We start from the raw sequence: 22685 nt of genomic DNA on the forward strand, positions 1-22685 counted from the left end.
CAAGGGGTGCCAGGTAACAGTGAGGACATTTTTGAAACTGTGTCAGCCATTTCTGAGCAGAGCTGCTGGCAGCATATCTGCTTCTGACTCTTACACACCACACGGGTAAGGGATGTATCATTTTTTTATTGAAAATAATTTTATTTCAATTTTTGTGACAAATATTTAATTAAAATTTATAGAAACACTGGACTTAATTCAAATGTCGACAGTGGATATTAGTCATTGATGATTCCCTGAGTGTGATGTACAAGTAAAAGTTATTAAAAGTTTGACTTGTAATGCTCTTTATTAATTGTAACATGATGAATATAAACATTTCTGAAGGAGGTATTTTATAAAGCTTCTGTAATGTTTCAGCACACTAAGCAATCACTTTGAAAGCCCAATGGGTGAAAATCATATGAAGCCAATGGCTATTAAGGAGGTAAGTGTATATCTGTAGATCCTTTTGTCATGATATGAAGAATTCATATGAATAAATAAAATGTAACAGTATATTAATATAATGTATAAATGTCTCTATACAGTGTATGTTAGGAACAAAGAATTAAGTTAGTGTAAATGATATTTAATTTAAATATTAAAGAAAAAAAGCTATGATGTGAGGATAAAGTGTCTATCATTCAGCTGACAATTAAAAATATAATAAAAATAATATGATCCTCCTAGGCAAATGTACTTTTCTGTCTGTGAAAATTAGATGTGATGCCTTTTGTCACGAACGATGCACCGTTTGCCAATTCACAATGTTTTTTTGCTGTAAAGCTGATTTACTGACAGCTATATTTGCATCCAGAATCAGCTGACTGTTACGTTGTTGATCTCCATCATGGCAGCGGTGCTCGGCTCTCTCCAGATAGGATACCACACAGGCAACATCAATGCCCCTGCTCGGGTAAGTTGATTTTGGGGGCCAGCCGCTGGTTAGCATGGTTTCTCGATTTACATACAAACTTCTCAGAGCGCTCATAAAACACTGTATAAACTTTACCAAGTCACAGAATATTTCGGTTCAGCCAGTATTGAATTTGGAACGATCCATATTTGCACACAGGTAGCTATGATGTCTGATTTGTGTTGATTTATCACCTGTGTGTGAATATAGTGCAGTTCTCTCTGGTCCACCTTTCATTATGAAAACATTGGGACAGTTCACAAAATATTAGTCATGTCTTTCGACTAAGTGAAATGCACTTTTTAGAGTAAAGTATTAAAATGACAGGTTCCTCAGATGTCTTGTCCTTAGAAATCCACTTCTCAGTGAATGTTACTTGTCACATTAGGTGCATTTTGTATGCTTTTATTTGGCTTTTGTAAACAGTGTAGTCTTTAGTGTATAAAATAACAGTATTGGACAGTAAACATAAAAATGTCTTAAGTATCTGGGTACTGCATATAGTTTATAAATGCTTTTTGCATTTCTTCATTGAGGTAATTGAGGAATTTTTCAATATGACATGGAGAACCAGACACAATCAGTCAATACCAGACCACAGTCTCACTTTCCTGTGGTCCCTCTCTGTAAGCATTAAGGACTTTGGAGCATTGCTTGGTTCACTGGGGGTCAAAGGTCTTGCTGATACTTTTGGGAGGTGAGAAAATGTTATGTTGTTAAGTGCCAGTCCCTTATCTGAAACAATGCCTGGAGAAATGTCTGTATTTTAAGAGGCTATTGCTTTCAAACTTAATAAATATAAATATATATATATATATATATATATATATATATATATATATATATATATATATATATATATATACACCACATTATTCAATATTTCCATCTGTGTTATCAGTATTTTGTCATTTTTGTAAAATAACAAGGCTTTTTGATCCCAAAATAAAAAAATTTTTTTAACTTTGAGGCTTATTGCTCAGTGGTAGCGTATTTTGTAACTCCATAACAGGGTTAAACATATAGTAAGAAACATTCATTTAGTCATAAAGTCACATAGACAGTGACAGCACAATCTTTAACTATGATTAAATGTTACGGATGAACAGCAGATTTTCATTGTTTCTTTTATAACAGAGTTTAATTCAGCAAATGAGACTAACCCACTGATCTATATAAATGACTGGATTGCGCATAGAACGCTTGACGTAACTGTGTGAGGTGAAGCCAGCGCAGAGTTCGAGCCGCCATCTTGGTATACCCAACCGGCATAGAGCGTCATTGACTTCCATTCAAAATCATGATCAAAATTTACATCATTAACAGCGTATCAGTTACACAAGGTTAATTTTTAGGATATGTGTACGTTAATTATTTGTTAATTCTGGTGTTATTTGCAATGTTTATGTTTTAATCGGGCAGGATAATGGATTTATAAAAAACCGTTAAGGCGAGTGTGTATGTTGCATTTGTTAATGACACGGGTATAATAAATAAAGTTTTGTTTGACATTCAGCTACACTGTGACGGTCAGCGTTATTTCTCTAAATAAGTTTATATAACTTGTAAGTTTAGATAACATAATTACAAAACTAGCAAATTATTGCATGCATATACATTACAAAGCATGATTATTTATTTAGATTTCAGAATGAGCACGTTTATTGTCATTAATACTAAATATGCTGCGGTCTGTCTGCTGATCTGACACTGTAATAAAGATGAATGTATAATAACTGTTTAAAACGCAAAATGTACAACTTTCAGTAATAACTATTTACATGCTTTGGACGTTTGTGTTGTAATAATGTACAGGGTAACTTCACATATAAAAACGAAGACGAGTAAAGTGATGTTTTATCATTAAAATCTGATAACGTCCATTGATTTAAAGGGCGTGTTGCAGGTTAACCACCACTGTCGATTAATGGGTACATAAATCACTCAAGATGTGTGTATAATTTTTAAAATGTCTCAAAAATGGTCTTAAAGAACACTTTTTTTACGTTTTTGGTATTAACGTTTTTTTTACGCAATTCTGCGATGACGTCACGCTGGGGAGAAGTGGAGAAAGCCTCAGCCAGAGCCATAGAGATAGATGAGACATTTATTGCTGTTTAATACTTGCGTATACAATTTGGAAATCATATATACATCGTAGGAAATATATAATGTGTTATACTGCAAAGATACCATGCTAATTATTATTTATGATATCTGTGGAGATAAATAAAACTTCGCAAATCTGCTGATTTGATCCATTCATGTCCTGACCACCAGGCTAGAGATTTTTAAACATCCTTTATCCACACTTACTAGTCTATCAAATAATATCTCAAATATATTGTTTTGTGAAATAAAAGGATGCTTTGTTATATTGTTTATGCGATTATAACGAATCACACGATCATTTTATACGCAGCAGTCAGCAGCTGCAGCACACTCGGATCCGACCGCATACATACTGTAATAAACAGGCGTTCGGCGGCTTTTTACATCACGACAGACTATGCCATTTGAGGAGGAACCGCTCATTGATCACCGTATTTTTATAAATCCTGTACATGTTTGGACCTGCCGAACAGGTTGAGCACTTTCATATACTTTGATGAGCAGAGAGGCTGCACTTTGACCAGCGGGCTGCGGGAACCGGACGCACATCACGCCGCCAGACGGTGTTGTTAACTCGAAATGTATAACTATTATCAGATCGACCCACCGGGAAAGTCCCGACTCTGCCGATTGCCATTCCGCTACTGGCTGTAAGAAAGTGAGTGCGTTTGGGTCGCTGGTCCCCGCGAACAGATGTGACGTGCCTCACTCACCTTCCTGGATTAGAGACATGCTGCCAAAACCATTTGTGCTGAAGATCGCATAAAGTTACACCCATTTCAGGCAGGATCATGGACCCCCTCAAGCCAGCATGCACGAGTATGTTAATTGTTTGTTTACTTTCTACACGAAGATATGCTAACGTTATGCTATCTGGCTGTCTGCCTATCTCTCTATACTAGCCTATCCATCTGTCTGTCTGTCTGTCTGTCTGTCTGTCTGTCTGTCTATCTATCTATCTATCTATCTATTTATCTATAATCTGCGCTATCAGAACTGTACTTTACTCGTCTTTCTATAGTCATTCTCAATGCTCTCAATGCGGCTTTGGTAAATTCTCTCCCCAGCGTGACGTCATACAGTGCGTTGTGGGGGAAAGGAGAATCATTGCAAACCGCTGTACTTTTTCATACTTTTTCGGGTTTTGTGATACCCAACAACATAAAATACAATGGATAACACTTTAAATGCTTATTACACACAAGCAAGTTGCACAAATTCTTAAAAAAAAAAAACCTGCAAAACACACTTTAATAGAACGTTTGGGTATACCAACATGGCGGCGCTGTGGCTTCACACGTGTGACGTCATGCGCAATCCAGTCATTTATATAGATCAGTGGACTAACCTCAATAGTTTTTCTGTTAATTATGAGGACACAAATGGGAATTACCCACTTACATTGGTATGCGATTTCTATTGTAAAGTAAATCCAACAATCTATTTCATTGCATCCCTAGGCGAAATGCCATTCTCATAGCAAACACCTTATCTGTGGTGGGTGCCTCTCTGATGATTATGAGCAAAGCCACAGCATCATTTGAAGTGCTTATTGTGGGTCGGCTGATCTTTGGTTTGTTCTGTGGCCTGGTGATGAGCCTGAACCCACTCTACATCCAGGGCGTATCCCCAACAAACCTACGTGGGGCTTTTGCTACTTTGAACCAGGTCTTCTTTGCATCAGGCATTCTGCTAGGCATGGTGAGACCACCCCAGCTTGTAATTATCTCAAATCTGGATCTCATCAATGCAGGGCAGATGTTAAAAGTGTTTGTTTTGTGTACATGTCAGGTGGTGGGCTTGGAAACAGTGTTGGGCACAGAAAAAAACTGGGTCTTAATGTTGTCCCTGTCCCTCATACCTGCAACAATCCAGTATATGAGTCTTCCTTTCTGCCCTGAAAGTCCTCGCTACCTCTTCATCAACAAGGGCAAAGAAAAGGAAGCACTGGCTGGTGAGTTACATGACTTAAAGTAAGCAACAGCTCTGTTGAGACAAATTGGTGATTTAGTACAGTACTCACTTAAAAAATCGGACATTAATCTCTCATTGAAGTTTGTATGAACATTGTTTTTCTGTAAGCTCTGAGAAGACTTCGAGGTAATCCAGAGATGGTGATGAAAGAAATGGAGGAGATGAGAGAAGAAGCTGCTCACAGTGAAACTGGGGTGACTGTTGGAGAATTCCTCAAGAGGCGACGCTACAGGCAGCCAATAATTCTTGTGCTTATCATAAACCTCGGCAGCCAGTTATCTGGGTTTAATGCGGTTGGTGTTTTAAAGCAATTTTTGAATGAACAATACATTTTTTTATCTTGTTTTAAAACATTCATGTGAATTGTGTAGACAAGGACAAACTTGTCCCACATGTATCTACTATTAGGTCTGTAAACAACAATTTCACTTTGAACTAAGATCATGTTATATATGTTGTCAAAAGAAATGTGCCTTTTATGCTATGTTTTTATTTTATTGTATGACATTATTTAAACCACACCCTTACACCATGCTGTTCTTTAATAAGTTAAATGCCAAACGTATGGGAAGATGTTCAAGGTTGGGGTGCTCTTTGTATGGCTGTAACCAGCTAGGACATCACAAGGTCCGGACCACTGTAAATCTTTAATATCCACTCTGAATTAATAATAATTACTTTAAACTCTTTCTTTGAAGGCCTGCAAGTATAATTCACTTTAGACAATTTCCTGGATTGTTTAGCGTCAGTGGTGTACGTTGACATTGTTGCAGGGTCTAAGAGAGAGAGAGTTGTAAAGAGTAGTGAAGGCACGGGTGCAGCCTTTGCAGCTATCCATTACAATGGCAGATTCTATTTGTATCTATTACTATTTGTATTTTGTAGATTAACAATATATAAATTATTATATATTTACTTTGTAGATGAACAGGATGCAATAATAATATAGAGTGTAAATGATTATATATTTACTACAATTATTCAATGGATGTTGGATTATTAGGAAAATAAAAACCCTACCTAAAAGTGGACCCCTCCAATCCTACCCACACACACAAAAAAAAAAACTTAATTCTCAATAAACATTCACTATGCACTAATTTCCACTTTTAATAAATTTTCTTAATTTTATTAAAAATGAATGCCTTTTCGGTATGATATGTAAAAGAAAAAGGTTTAAGAGCAAGGCCGCCAAAAGGTGGATTTGATCCAGGGACATTGCGCCAAAAGCCAGATCTGTGAGCCTCATCTGCACCACTTTTGTCTAAAAGTTAAAGTCCTTTTGAAACTTTAGCTTAAAACACAGACATTGGTGAGTGGAAGGGTGGAAAAAATAATAAATTAACCAAATTTTATTTACAATCCTGAGAAATTAGGGGGTGCTAACACCCCTGCTTTCCGCACCTTTTTAAATGCATGCTGAATATGTAATACATTTAGGAAACATTTATGACACATTTTAATGTGATTTGTTTGTATTTTTGAATGGTGATCGAATTGAATAAAAAATTGGAAGATTGTAAAAAAAATTAGAATAAATGTGTTTCTTTACATTTATTTTTACAGTCTTGAGGCCTATTTTCATTCAAATTTGTGACTATTTGTATTAAATCCTAATCTCAGCTTTCATTTGTTAATTTATTTTCTTCTCTTTTCCAGATCATAAATTATTCAACTAAAATGTTTATCCAGTCCAATTTTGATGAGGCCAAATATCTGACACTAGGAGTGGGGGCAGTTAACGTGGCATTTACTGTAGTAGCAGTAAGTATTCATTTTATTACAGTTTCGAGTTTGGACTTTTTTGTTATTGGTTATTACTGTCTTACAATTAATACAAAAGATCCTGAATTGCAACTATCTTTTACTTTTTTAAATATTCTTATTAGAATAATAGGGACCATTTGAAGTGGGATTTAATAGTTACATTGGTCCAGTGATAAAAAAAAAAAAAGGTGATCCAGGCTAATATCTCATTATTTATTTATGAGATTATGAGCATCAAAGTTTTATTTTACATATTGATTTCACTTTAATTTTAATCTTTGACATCGCCTTATTCAGTTAATATTAAAGTCCCACTGTGAGGAATATCAGGTTTTTATTGTTGTTTATATGTCTATGTGGTGTTTTAATATGTTTTGAGACAAGCCATGGGCGAATTCATCATTTAACACGATTGCTGAGTATTATCTCCATAAAATTAGAGACAATCTCATTCCCGCGGTTTAAAATTGCCTTGGTTCCATCGTCACAAGTCATATTAACATAGCTGAAAGTGTGGCTCAGAAGTTCGAATCATATGTTTGGATGCCTCCTAGACTCAGCACTGAAATGAGCACAGCACTGCTGCTTGAGCTCTGCTACTGTGCTGCTTAGACGTGCTGCTCCTGCCTGATCTCATGAGAATTCATACATAATTTACAAGATGGCTATTTCGTTTTAATTCATGAAAAGTTAATTGTGCAAAAATGCACGATTATCATGAAAAAACAATAGCGAAACCCCACCCCTAACTCTGATGTCACAGGGGTCAAGGCAAATCATACAAAAAATGTACGAATGTGGTCGTAGGAATTAATATGAATTAGCCACCACCTAAAATACATACAAATTCCCATAAGATAGCATTGTCTGCTCACACATGCAGGGTGAGTACTGTAACCTGTTAGCATCAGCAATCAGTGTGGCAAATGTGCAGTTTACATATGCATTGTGTGAAACCAAAGTTTGCAGTCATGTGTTTGAAACTGGCGAATGTAGCATCTATATATCTATTGTCCGAGGTGGTGCAAAAGTAGATGCGGAGACTAATTTGCATATTTATATCTATGGTCCAAGCTGTGCATTATACAGAATTTTGATCTTCAAACCATGTATTTATATCAATTTTTTCACTTCAAGTTTTTCCTGGTGGAGAGAGCAGGACGAAGAAGGTTGTTGCTTGCTGGATTTCTGTCATTAGCGTTCTGCAACCTGCTAATGACCATCACATATTCCATACTGGTGAGGTTGAGGTTTCTGTACAACAACTTTTCATCAAACTCTAGAAAATATGTAAAAAATTCTTATCTACTCATCTTTTTCTCAGACCATATTTCCAGACATCCGCAATATTCAGGTGTTGCTGGTTTTCTTCCTGATCTCAGCATATGAGGTGGGCCCTGGGCCAATTTCTTGGTTCATTGCTGCTGAGCTTTTTGACCAGTCAGCTCGACCTATTGCAATGGCCTTTACCAGCATGCTGAACTGGGGAGGGAAGTTTCTACTAGCGTTGCTTTTTCCACCTCTGCTGGTATGTGTGTGTCTTGATTAAAGAACGTAATGATTAACATTAGATCAAATTTAGAGCTTTAATCTAAAAAAATAGATTCAAATAATAATAAATGGATCAGGTTTGAAGATATGTGTGCTAAACATGCATGATAACTTTAATTCTGAGAGATGATCTTTCGGAAATCATTTTTAACCTCTCTGATTTTTTGCTGAAATGTCACAACCTTCATACTTTCATTTATTTATGTATTTATTTATTTATTTATTGTTATTGTCTGTCTGCTGTGTAAATGTATTTTATTAAGACAATGCTTTACATTTAAAATCGCAAAAGTATGTCATGTTATTTACATTTGCAGAAAATCTGTGGGGCCTATGTCTACCTTCTCTTCATGTGTATGGCACTGCTTGCCTTTACTTTCACCATGTTTCGTCTTCCCGAAACCAAGGGACGCACTTTTGATGACATTGCAGCTGAGTTTCGTGGGGCAGAGAGCATTCCCTTACATAATAAGATGACCTTCAACACGTTCAACTGATCACACAAGTTCTGCTGACATCACCTCCAAGCCTCAAGTTTAAAAAGAGCGATACTCAATACACAATTTTTAAAGGATTTCAGGGTCCAGGGAAATGTAAGGATTTCAGGGATGGTGGTTGAGATCGTTCAAACTGCACACTATGATAGCCTATGACCTATATGCCAAAACAGAAAACACGTTTAGAACGTGAAATGTAAATATGACTCCCTGTAGGCTCACCTCTCTGTGAAAACCATCAAACCGTTGTAAGTTTTTATCACACTATGAATTCTAACAACTCTCAGGTATGTGTGCTCTTGTCAGACATGTATGGTGGAGGCTGCAAGCTACAGTTTACAAACAATTTTACCCAACTTCTTGGCTAAGGAAATATTGACAAATGTATTAAAAGTAAATGATGTGTATGTTTGAACCTGATTGAGCTTGATTACCTAATTATTTGTAATTCAAGATATATCTAGTTTAGTTAAGCTGTGGGTATTTCATTCTATGTGACACTGATAGCTTTCATTGTAAACATCATTCCTGTTTTGTTTAGAATGTGCTTTAAACAGATCCGTAATTTCTTAAACATGAACACATGAATATGATTGTACATTTCAAGTAATAGTTTACAAGCATCTATTTCAATAATTTCATTGTTTTGTGCATGGTTCTAACTTGCCTCAAAACATTCAAGCAAGCTAGATCAAGAACAGTTAAAAAAATATGAAAAACCGTCTTTTTTTAATTAATATCTTAATATAGTTATGGTCAATGTTAGGGACATGATGTTATAGACATTTGTGAACTTTGAAGTTGCTTGTTGCATGTTGTCTATAACAAGCTAAAGTAGTTATGAAGTTACAAAAACAGAGGGAATTTCTCATTAGTTGATCCCAATAAAAAATGAGAACAAACATGGTTTTCACTGTGGAGGAATGAAATGCACTCGAAAAAGCCACACCATTTTTATGGCTCAATTATGTAGATATGTATACAAGCTGCATTTCATGACAGACCGATAATAAGAACTATTTAAAATACAATTTTTGGAAAGAGATGCTTGACTTAGTAATATAAAGCTTCATAGATGTAATTACTCTACTGAAAGGACCACACAGTCACTTCAGTGATATTTTGACACTGGTCATAAAAAGTTTATTAAATGTTTTACTCAAGAGGTCAGACCTCCAGAAATCACCAGACAGAAATGATCCAGCAGTAAATTAAAAATGAAATGGTGTATAAAATTCAATAAAATGGAACAGATTCATCATAATGTATCTAAAATCATCTATTTTTCGTTTTTTATAGCAAGTAATTTCACATGCATACGAAAAATTTGACTGAATAAAATATACTGTATTCTATGAAGGAATAGAGTTGAAAACACATATGATAACAAATTAAACCAACTGGGGGAGCTCATGCTCCAAACTCCATTATTGAATTAATATGTTTCCATAAATATGATTTTTAGGTTACTTTAACTTAACTAACTTTAAATAGTAATTTTAACAATTAATTTTCCACAAGTAAAAGAGTTTAAGTGGCAAATTTGAGTTGGCTAATATTGTTGGCTGTTTAACTTAATTTAACCTTTTTTAGCTTTTTTTTGCAACTCATCAAAATAAAAACAAAAAGTTAATCCAAATTGATTACTTAATTTAATTATTTTTTATGAAATTACTTGTAAATCCAAATTGATTATCTAATTTTTACAGTGTTGTCTTAGAGAGTCTTTAATTTAAATAAATAAAAATATAGGCCTGGTTTCACAGACTTCGCTAAAGCAGGACTAGCCCTAATTAGGGTTCAAGATGTTTATTATGTTTGTTAAACATGCCTTATAAAAATATATCACTGGTGTGTACAATATCTTCAGACAAAACAATGGCACTGGCATATTTTAGGATCTGTCAGTGCAAGGTATTTTCAGTTGAGACATCTCAAACGTGTGTTTTAGTCTAGGACTAGCCTTAAGCCTTATCTGTGAAACAAGGGGATATAATGTAAAATAAATATATTTCTTTCCAGCTTTTTACTAAAGGATCAGAACTTGTCCAATTTAAGGTAGACTGTGATGCACATGAAATGCTCACAACTTACTAAACCACAATGCAGTTTTCTTGCACATGATTTTGAAAAACAACAAAGGCTTTTGGTTTGACAACAATCATCTCTTACTCACCTGCACACAGGCCCTGGGTTTGACTTTTCGCCAACATTTTTATACATCTGATTTTTATTAACTGCAAGATGTCAGCAGTAGAAGCTGAATTCAGTTACTTTAGGAAATATCTCTCATAAGTCTCTCATCATGTTAGACTGTAACACAATGCTGTCATCATGATGTAATTTCCTGTGCCTCCCCTGTCTTTTATTAAAAGCACAAGATTTTCTTCTGTTTATATTAAATGTAATTTTAGTCTATAGAATCAGTATGTTTATTCTACTTATTAAACTTATATTTCTGCCAAGTACTTTAGGTAAGGAGTCTGCATGATGCTATTTTAAATGTTTAATTTAATTTTTATTATTATTATTTTTAATTTAAAACCAATTTCCAATTATACAAAAGTCTGTTTAATTTTTGTCATTTTTTGCAGGAGCCGGTGATGTTACACAGGAGCCAAACATACTATGGGTTCCACAGGGGGAATCTGCAAATATGGACTGTAGTCATACTATGGGAGCAGGCTTTATCTACATGTATTGGTACCGGCAACTGCAGGGAGAGTCAATGAAATTGATTGTATTCACAATGCCCACTAACAATCTAGACTTTGGTGAATTTCCTAAGGAGAAATACTCAGCCAGTAAAACTGTTGCTGATAAGGGATCCTTCACAGTGTTAAAGGTGCAGCCTGATGACAATGCGGTGTATTTCTGTGCAGTGAGTGAGCACAGTGAGTCACATACACTGCACTGCTGTACAAAAACCTAAAATAAATTGTAAACAAATTTTAGCGATCCTTTGTCCCAAATCACTGTTTTGATAATGGGCCTGTCTTGTGCATCCAATAATGTTTCAAATTTTAAAGATTAAATATCAAAGATGAAATGGTATTTTAATGATTAAAATGGATCTCACAAACCCGCAATTCTTGCACGGTCCTATGAGCACTTTAAAAAACTGATAATACATTTTAGTATTTGTGGACATAGGGCAGTTTCCCAGACATGGCTTATCCTAGTCCCACACTAAAATCCATGTTTGAGCTGCCTCAATTTAAAAACACCTTGTACTGACATATTTTATATCAGTGCCATTGTTTTGTTTTTAATATGCACAATATATATATATAAATATATATATATATATATATATATATATATATATATATATATATATATATATATATATATATATATATATATACACTCACAGGCCACTTTAGGTACACCCGTCCAACTGCCCGTTAACACAATTTTCTAAACAGCCAATCACATGGCAGCAACTCAATGCATTTAGGCATGTAGACATGGTCAAGACGATCTGCTGCAGTTCAAACCAAGCGTCAGAATGGGAAAGAAAGGTGTTTTAAGTGATTTTGAACGTGGCATGGTTGTTAGTGCCAAACGGTCTAGTCTAAGTATTTCAGAAACTGCTGATCTACTGGGATTTTCACACGCAACCATCTGTAGGGTTTACAGAGAATGGTCAGAAAAGAGAAAATATCCAGTGAGCAGCAGTTCTGTGGGCGCAAATGCCTTGTTGATGCCAGAGGTCAAAGGAGAATGGCCAGACTGGTTCGAGCTGATAGAAAGGCAACAGTCACTCAAATAACCACTCGTTACAACCAAGGTATGCAGAAGAGCATCTCTGAACACACAACACGTCGAACCTTGAGGCAGATGGGCTACAGCAGCAAAAGACCACACCGGGTGCCACTCCTGACAGCTAGGAACAGGAACTGAGGCTACAATTTGCACAGGCTCACCAAAATTGGACAGTAGAAGTTGGAAAAACATTGCCTGGTCTGGTGAGTCTCGATTTCTGCTGCAACATTCAGATAGAGGGTCAGAATTTTATGTTAACAACATGAAAATATTGATCCATCAACGACTCATGCTGCTGGTGGTGGTGTAATGGTATGGGGGATATTTTCTTGGCACACTTTGGGCCCATTAGTACCAATTGAGCATTGTGTCAACGCCACAGCCTACCTGAGTATTGTTGCTGACCATGTCCATCCCTTTATGACCACAGTGTACCCATCTTCTGAAGGCTACTTCCAGCAGGATAACGCACCATGTCATAAACCGCAAATCATCTCAGACTGGTATCTTGAACATGACAATGAGTTCACTGTACTCAAATGGCCTCCACAGAGCACCTTTGGGATGTGGTGGAACGGGAGATTCGCATCATGGATGTGCAGCTAACAAATCTGCAGCAGCTGCGTGATGCTATCATGTCAATATGGACCAAAATCTCTGAGGATTAAGGCAGTTCTGAAGGCAAAAGGGGGGTACTAGTAAGGTGTACCTAACAAAGTGGCCGGTGACTGTATAGTAAGGTTTGTTTGTAAAAACTACTTAAATAACCTAAAATAACTAAGGTTTAGTCCTGGATTAATCTAAACCATGTCCGGGAAACCACCCCTACAAGCTTTAAAAATGCTGGGTTATTTTCAATCCAGTGTTGGGTCAAAAAGGGATGAATCCAACCCGCTTTGTTTTAATATAACCTATTCCGGTTGTTTTAACCCATTATATACTTTCTTCATCCAACCCAAAAATACTGTAAAACATTTAGTTTGTTTCAAATCATGGTTGGGTAAAATATGGACAAACCCAACCACTGGTTTCGACTAACCTATGTTGGGTTGTTTTACTCCAAAAATTGTCTCGGTTACAGACGTACTCACATTCCCTGAAGGAAGGGAACGGAGATTGCCGCGTTACAACGGTGAGGGAAATGCTACAGAATCCACATCCTCTTTAAAGAGGTTATCCAGTGGTATGTACAGTAGTGATATTACGCACTGCCTGAAAATAGTCCCCTTGGTTATTTTCAAAAGCAGGGGAATATTTTCGGGCAGTGTGTACTGCAGACAGGTGTACTTGTCAAATCCTGTGAAATGCTCGGTGTAAGATTAGGTTTGGGGTAGGATTAGGCTGAAAACTGTGCTCAGAGATTTTGGCTGTAGCTGTATCCCTTCTAGCCACAACTGTGCTTATCTTAAGATTTTGTTTAAATTTATCAGTGCCATTGTTTTGTCTCAAGACAAAGGCTTAATTAAGTAAATTAGGCTTAATCTAAGCACTGTCTGTGAAACCAAGCCATAAGTTATTTTACTTTTTAATTAAAGCACACAGACATAATTATTATCCATCAACTCGGCAATAGTTAAACCTTTATATTTAACTTTATACAGTATGTGAAGAAGTTAAAAAATGTTTAATGTCATTAAAAGCCACATTTAAGGGATTTTTGCACATTAAACAGCCATACCTCTACACAAAAATTGTTTTTTCAACAAATGTCAGTCTTAACTTAACTGCACAGATCTGGGTTTGAACTTCTAACAAATTAAGAAATTGAATTTCAATATTCAGAAACGGAAGCTGGGCTTGATCAACTCAGTTAGAAATTAATATTTATTCAATTTTTAATATTGATTGGTGTATTATTTTTTATAATAAAATAAATAATTTACCTATTACTGCTGTTGAATAATATCACTGTAAAGGAACATGGTGATGTCACATCCTGTGCCTCCCCATTAAACACTCCTCTCTTTAGGCATTTCTCGCATTTCTTGTCTAGCTAGAGAATCAAAATGATTTCACTTATAATCAATAAACTGATAACTCTGCAACATACTGCAGATAAGATACTCAACTTCTATCCTATCTTTGGTTTGATTATTTGTTATTATTTTGCAGGAGCCAGTGATGTTAAGCAAGGACCAAGCATACTATGGGTTCCACAGGGGCAATCTGCAATATGGACTGAAGTCATACTAAGGGTGCAGCCTATATGTATTGTTTCTGGCCACGGCAGGGAGAGGCAATGAAACTCATTACATTCACAATGCCCCAAAAAGACCCAGACTTTGGTGAATTTTCTGTGGATAAATACTCAGCCAAAAAAAGTGTTGCTGCGGGATCCTGCTGTACAAAAAACTAAAATAAATCTACTAATGTTTTTAGAGAAATGTGATACTGATAGAAATCACTTCTTTTACCTGCCATGTTCAGGGTGCCCAACCTGATCTCAAGAGAAAACGTACATATTTTACGTTTTGGCAAATTTGTATTAATTCATACAAAGTTAATCGTGCAAAATCATAAGATTCTCATGAATAAACAACAACAACGAAACCGAACCCCTAACCCTGCCACTAACCCCAACGTCACAGGGGTTAAGGCAAATCATACGAAAACTTACGAATGTGGTCATATTAATACAAATTAGCCAACTTGTTAATTATGTACAAATTCTCGTGAAATAGTGTTGGAATCCCTGTGGTATGTATTCAATATTAATAAAAAAATGCAAGGTTTTGTTTCGTAAATTCATATATTTTTTAGGTTATTATTTAATTTAATATTTTTGAAAAACTCATACACTCAGATATTAAAATACTTAGTGTAATGATACAAAAAAACCCTAACTGTGCAAATTTACCATCCCCGTGAAGGTGAGTGTATACTGAGATTGGATGGCCACAAATTTCAGAAACACACGACAAAAAATTGAGACGAACGTGATTGAGCCAGCAGATGGCACTGGAACCAAATAATGCAAGGGTTGTAGTGGCATACAGACTTGAGACTGTATCGTCTTAATCACCTATCATGGAACAGAGAGTCACATGATACGTTTGTGACCTAATGGAAACTTTAACTGTATATGGAGCAGTTGCTGTAGGTTTGAAATTAAATTAAATGATGTTGAAATTATATGAGATGCCATTTCCATTTTGCAACTTTTCCACTTATGTGTCCTGGCCCAATGTAAAAATAACACCAGTCACGTGTAGTTATTTAAAAACAATATATGTACACTGTATGCACTAAACATAAACTGTATGTGACCCACTCTGTGAAAAATTAGCTAAAGTCATTGAAGTGATTTACTGTTTTCCACATAATATAAAGAACATAAAACATACCTTGAAATCTTAAATATTAATTAAGACCATGCAAAGATTGAAAATTAAGGCAAATTAATGAGTGAATTTAAATTATGATAGTCGTAGTCTCATATAGGTAATTCGATTATGAGACTTTTTCAGTAGTCTTTAATTCTTAAAAACTGTAAAACATGGTGCAAGTAGCACGTTACATTTACCAAGGATGCAACATAAGGTGTTAAAAGCTATGTTTACATGTTTACATATCACCTCTCATCATCTCTGAAGCAATGTAGATGCTGCTAGGCTGCAGGCTTCCGTTGTAGCAACCACTGAACCTAGTTTGAACACTTCCTGTTTGTAGATTGGTTAGGGAAATTTAACTCGATGTACATTACTTTTAACCAGTAAAGTATTTTCCCGTCTGCTTTTCACTTTATCAACATTGTTTCACTTAAATGTTGTGTCTGAAATGTTTTTGTAAACCAAATAACTAAAATAAATACACTGAGATTAGATATTTTTGTAATTCCTGACAGTTTTCCTACTACAGTATACCTCAACATAAATTGATTATGCATGGTGTAACTAATGTAACAATTCTTAATCTTATAGCCAGGACATACAGGAGTAATTGGCTAAAATTAGAGCATTCCTTTTAAACAGACATCAAAGTAGATACATTAGACTTAACTGCAGAATCATACACAAACCTTACATAGACAGGGAAATTATTATACTGCGGATACCGGTATATGCAACCCAGTATCACAAAATTACGTACCTGTAGTCACATAATTTTGTGAGTCTTTTCCGTGACACTGACACGTTTTTTCCACCTTTTTGCATGAAAATGTTGCGTATTTCTGTTTACGTGCCACTGTCACGTATTTGTTACTCAACTGTTTTGTCCTATTTTCAAACCATTGTCACTTCGGTTTAGGGTTAGATTTACATAAAATCACATCCTTACCCAAACCCAACTCTAACCCTAATGCCAGACTATAGGTACATAATTTCGTGATACAGGGTTGGTATATAAGTATCAGTGCCATCATAGTCCAGTATTTTACAGTGCAATTAATGTCTCCCCAATAATGGCAGTGAATTAATATTAAATGAAACACCCTCTTGGCTATACTGTACGGTTCTGTAGTCAGACAGTCAAAAATAAAGTTTAAAACATTTCTGTTTGATTATTTGACTTAAAAATCCAAATGTAAAAAAAAAATGCTTCAAAGCAGTTTTTAGAATATAAGTTTCATAACAAATGCATCATAAAAATCTGTATATACAGGTAGTAATGCAAAGAAGTTTTGCCACATACAGTATGGATATTAACTCATGATGTGGATCTTTCACTGTAGATTAATTAAATGATGCCCTGTATTAATCCATCATCTGACAAGTTATCCAAGACATTTTCTTATTTGGTTTTCAGCAAACAGGATGTTATCTCATGCTGATTTGTTATTTGTCTGAAGGATTTATACATAGCAACAAACAGTGGACATATATCTGGGAGAGTTTTCTTGGAGTTAAACTGGGTTATGCTTAAGGCCACTATGATAATAGTTCAAATAATATTCCTTGTAGGATCTGAAACTCAAACCTGTGCCACACCCATCTTACTACTTGCACCAAACCCACATTGCATTTCATTTAAACTTCATAAACTCTGCTGTGTTCATCTATTCAGGATGCATTTGTATTTGTTATTTTTTTTGTTTATGTCACTACTTTGGCCTGGTACTATATGTGAGCAAATATTCGGATCCCAGCTTTACAATAATGTATCCTAACAGTCATAAATGTCACTCTTGTTTTACTCTTTTACTCTCAGGTCTTCAAGTAAACCAAAACCCAGAGGAAATTCTTATTCTACCAGGTGTCCGACTGAAAGTCACCTGCTCCATAACGGGGACAGACAACCCAAGCCTCTACTGGTACCGTTGGACCCGAACAGATGGGCTAAAGCTGATGTTTAGTTCTTTGGGTGTAGGCATGGTAGATCCAAAAAACGTGGGTAATTATACAAGTAACAGGCCAGGGCTTCTTCAAATAGTGCTGGAGTCCGAGCACATGTTCCAGATTGGTTCTGCATTTTGGTACTGTGCAGCCAGTCTCCACAGTATGACAGACTAGTCTGAATGCTTGACAAAAACTGTCTGGGACTCAAGAAACCAGCAAAAAGATAATAAATAATAATAAAATCCCCATCATAAAATCTGAAGCCTTATCTCAAACTTTCATAGTGTGCTTATATTAAGAGAGAGAATTTAAGTATAAATGTATTTAAATATACAAATTTTAACCATAATGTCCTGTTGATATGGACTTTCTCTTTGTTTGGTCCCCAGAGACTGATTTTATTAACCCTCTGTCGTATCACAAAGCACAGATGATATTTTTATCATGTTTTCATAGCTATTGTGTCCCTTATCAATATATCAAACATACACCATGTAATGTTTTAATGAGTTTATTCATAAAAACACATACAACAGCATAGTTGCAGAAATAAAGGTACAAGGCAAAGCAAACCTAACCTACAGTTTTATAATGCAATTATAATGTACACTGTCAAAAATAAAGGTACAAAAGTTGTCACTGGGACAGTTCCCTTTTGAAAAGGTACCCCTTTGGGTTACACTTTATTTTGATAGTCCACTTTAGACATTCTACTAACTATAAATAACTTTGCAACTACTTGTCAACTAACTTTTAATTATTTTGCAACTATACATCAAATAACTATCATTAGACTGTAAGGGTTGGGGTTAGGGAAGAGGTTTGGGTTAGTGGAATAAGTTGACATGCACCTGCAAAGATACTTATAGACAGTTGAATGTTAGTTGAGATATCATCACAATAAAGTGTTAGTAGATATTAAGCAGACAGTCTTCTAATTCTCTAAAGATTGGTAGTTGATAAGTAGTTGCAAAGTTACTTATAATTAGTAAAATGTCTAAAGTGGGCTATCGAAATAAAGTGTTACCTTTGTACCCAAATCGTGCATATTAGTACTTCAAAGGTACATATTGGTAGTTCAAAGATACATATTTGTACCTAAATGGTACATATTAGGACCTTTTTTAAAGGGTACTGCCCCAGTGACAGCTTTTGTACTTTTTTTTTGACAGTGTAGGCCTACATTATAATTGCCTTATAAAACTGTAGGTTGAGGTTGCTTTGCCTTGTTTTCATTTCAAGATTCACTCTGAAAAGCTCAAAACTTAATTATAAATGACTAAGACTGAGTTGTCATTTTATGATGCATGATGTTCCAGGAAAAACAACACAGATGTGAGTGTGTGCGGTGCAGTGTTGATACAAAAACCTGCAAACGTTCTCAACAAATGAATCATCTCTGCACCAGTTTCCATATAGCTGCTCATTTCTTTCACTCTATGCACCAAATGATGAGCTTTGAAGCTTGAGTGCAGCAGGTGTGTGGGTGTGGTACAAGATGTATGAACATGAACATGTTGAAAGCATGCACTTTGACCACATCCTTCACCTCTGTGCTGAAACCACATCCTGTGTTTAGCTTCAGTCTAGGTCTCTATAAATCATCCAGACTTGAATAACTAAACTTGGTACATTTTATTCACAGGTACACAATAAAAAGTGATTTAGAAGAGTTTTTTTTTTTTTAAAGTTGCACGTGGTGTTGTAAAAAAATTGCTGTAATTATGCATCTGGTTGCCAGTAACTTAAAAGATAAAGACTGAAAATGTTTAATGTGCATTTAACTTTGAACAAACTGTTGCCAGTAAATAACATAAATGTAAAATCTACAATAAGTTACTGGCAGCTAGTTGCCATAATAACCAGTAATACTTTAATTTCTAAATTTTGTTACAGTGCAGGCTTAAAAAGTTGACTAAAATGTAAGTTTTATTACTTTTGTGTATCTGCCTTGATCATGGAATCTTTAAACAACAGTTATTGTATTTGTGGAAAGTTCTTATAACCGAAATAACACACCCACATATTCCAAAAACACTGAATGTTTCTTGTAAATTGGAAAACTCAATGAATATTTTGGTCATAAAAGAAAGCATACAATCAAAATACCAGAAATGTAGCAGATATATATATATGACACCTGCTAAAGTCTTTTTTAGTGATTTTTTTGTTTTCAACAAACAGTAAAATCTTTCAGCGTAATATGAAGAACATTCTTTGAAAATATAACCTTGATATCTTTAATGTTGACTGAGTAAGGTCATGTCAAAGATTGAAAATAAAGTAACATCAAACTTTCGTGCTCCTAATCTCATTATTAGATTATAAAACATTAGTCTGGATTTTACAGTCATGGTCATTTAGGGGCGGTTTCCCGTACAGGGATTAGTCCTAGACTAAAATAACCAAAAGAGCGGTCCAAACTGAAAACAACTTGCACTGACATATCTTTAAATACATCAGTGTCCTTTGTTTTGCCTCAAAATGCACACAAGTAATGATTTTAGTGAGGCATGTTTGTTAAACTAGTTATATTTCCTAATTAAACTAAGGTCTAATCCTGGCTTAATCCCTGTGTGGGAAACCAACCCATATAGTTGAAATTCTTCTAGATTCTGGCCAAAATATGCTTCTCACAATTAGATTTTTTTAAAGTTTTTATTTTTTGCTACTTTTCATCTTAACCATACAAATGTAAAATGACGGATTTTTTATGTTAAAATATATACTTTAAAAAGTTCAAATATGCGATTAATAGTTATGTGATTTAAAGAAAGCATTTTAACAGAATTATAACTACAGAATCTAGTACAACATAGCAAAAAAAAAAAAAAACATTCAACAAATAAGTCAGGAAGACACTTCTGGTCTGTCTGTCCTTTGGTCATTGTTTCTAGTCCTCTGTTAATTGTTTCTTCTCATTAAAAAACTGTTGATGAAAAGGTAATTATTGGTTTGGATCAGACATATTGGCCTAAGAAACTATTAATAAACAAATGCTATTGCAGTATTTGCTTATTTGTTTAGAAATGTGGTTTATGTTTGCAATAAAAACATATTTATATTTCAGCACATTTGATGTCCAAGACATACGATTATTGAGACTACCTTGAGTTTCCACACAACACCAGCCACGATCAGAGCATACAGCACGCTCTTGGCAAGAAAAAGGATGTAGCCAAAGCCAAAAATCTTCTGATTAACTAAAATCACAAACGTGATTAAATTCACACCAATACAGTGAAAGCAACAATTGTCCATCTATATAAAAATCATGTTTTTTTCATATCATAATTTTCATTTTACTTAAAATAGAGTTACAAGTCAAAATTAGATCATGCTTACCTCCAACTGTAGGAAAGAAAGATTTAAAGACATTTAGGTCTTATTTATATGAATAAATATTTAAATAGACATTTAAATATGCGGCAAGGCTACAGTGTAAACCTGCCCATCACAAACCTCTTGGACTTTTTATAGTATGTCTGAAATGTAGGTACTGTGTTCCATTGTAGAAACGGACAATACAGGTAAATCGATTTCCCCGATCCTTCCAGTCTGTGCCATTAACTTTTATTCTGCTGCTGATATGGTAAAGTAATGTGCCGTTGTCTTGGTGGGCTATGGGGTCAGTTGACACTTTGTCCTTCCTGTCCATACCGTTTACTTGCCAGGTCACACTGACATGATCGGGATAAAAGCCAGTGACTAAACAAACTAATGTTTTATCTTTCTTTTTATCGTCACACATCTCTTGTGGAGAGGGTGGTAGTATGTTCACATTTGGGAAAGAGACATTTCTAGCTAGAACAAATAAGGAAAAGTGGTGGAAAGTGGAATTCAGATTTGTTTTTCTTTTTGAATTAAATTATACTTTAAATGTAATTACATAAAACTACTAACAATTACGAGTTATATTTGAAAATCTAACTTTGTAACTTATTTATGTCAATGTGCATCTATGTTTCTTTGTGCTATTAAGACTCATCTTACTGAATTTCAGAGATTAACAAATCACATTTTCTGAACAGCGTTTACAAAACCATTTGAAAAATATAACGTTTAAAAATCCAATTCAGACTTACCCAGAACAGTCAGTTTGGTCCCTTCTCCAAATTCTAGTTTAGCGTAACTAGTACACGGTGATTTATCTCATTACCTAAACCTCAACAGTTAACAGCTAATAATGGGCAATAGTACATTGTTTTAGGGGCCTCTTTTCAGTTTGAGACCATGAAAGTCATATTGGCCTCCCAGCTGTTGAGAGGCCTCTTGTGAGGAGCAGGGATACAAAACTGAAATCTGCTTGTTTAATGTGTATTGTTGTTTTTATTTAACAATGTTTAGCTAATAAGTATTATTCATCAGCAATTGTGTGTAGTTAGGTATTACACTTAACTTTTTCTATGTTTTCCTTTTTTGAGCCAATGTAATTTTGTCTATGCTGGCCATTTAATGAATTTTAAAAGCTTGCTTGCTTGCTTGTGTTATCTTTGTGCTATGATGGTCAAAAAAATGTTTAAAATGAAAACATGTATGTGTACATTTACTTAAGATGATAAAGGCTTAAAAGGAAGTATATTTTCTCCACTTTCACTAGGGGGCTCCTCGGAGAACATCAGGAGCACAGACAAAATTTCACTTGAATAGATACTTTAAGTTTTACTTTATGATCAATAACAAGTAACAGCATTTTTTTAGCATTTGGCATGTAAAAAAAAAAATGCATGATATGTATAAACATTAACATCCAAGAAAAAAGGCTATAATACAAACCATTCTGCTCTATATAGTGGTCTAAGTTTTTGGATAATTCCCTAAAGAATGATTAAGAGTGTCGAT

General features: G+C 35.0%; 1 protein-coding gene and 1 gene segment (V, D, J or C); one reads left to right on the top strand and one right to left on the bottom strand.

The window, feature by feature from the left end:
- The first annotated feature begins 301 nt into the window (after positions 1-301).
- On the top strand, positions 302-9801 carry slc2a1c (solute carrier family 2 member 1c). The gene is made up of 10 exons (XM_065288680.2): positions 302-427; positions 800-898; positions 1435-1595; positions 4471-4711; positions 4802-4964; positions 5093-5277; positions 6644-6748; positions 7889-7990; positions 8076-8279; positions 8620-9801. The coding sequence occupies exons 1-10, from the start codon at positions 389-391 to the stop codon at positions 8797-8799; spliced, it is 1479 nt and encodes a 492-aa protein (XP_065144752.1). The 5' UTR covers positions 302-388; the 3' UTR covers positions 8800-9801.
- Positions 9802-20632: 10831 nt separating this feature from the next.
- Positions 20633-22565, bottom strand: LOC135778409 (T-cell receptor beta-2 chain C region-like). The segment is given in 4 exon segments: positions 20633-20772; positions 20952-21104; positions 21196-21227; positions 21306-22565. Coding segments are annotated over 4 exon segments (510 nt in total).
- Between the last annotated feature and the right edge of the window lie 120 nt (positions 22566-22685).

This window comes from Paramisgurnus dabryanus, chromosome 17 (assembly GCF_030506205.2).
Source record: "Paramisgurnus dabryanus chromosome 17, PD_genome_1.1, whole genome shotgun sequence".
Classification (NCBI taxonomy): domain Eukaryota; kingdom Metazoa; phylum Chordata; class Actinopteri; order Cypriniformes; family Cobitidae; genus Paramisgurnus; species Paramisgurnus dabryanus.

Coding starts and splice junctions, on each gene's coding strand:
- slc2a1c (XM_065288680.2), top strand. CDS start 389: ATGGGTGAAAATCATATGAAGCCAATGGCTATTAAGGAG. Junction 899..1,434: donor ACATCAATGCCCCTGCTCGG/GTAAGTTGATTT, acceptor TTCTTCATTGAG/GTAATTGAGGAATTTTTCAA. Junction 1,596..4,470: donor CTTGCTGATACTTTTGGGAG/GTGAGAAAATGT, acceptor TTGCATCCCTAG/GCGAAATGCCATTCTCATAG.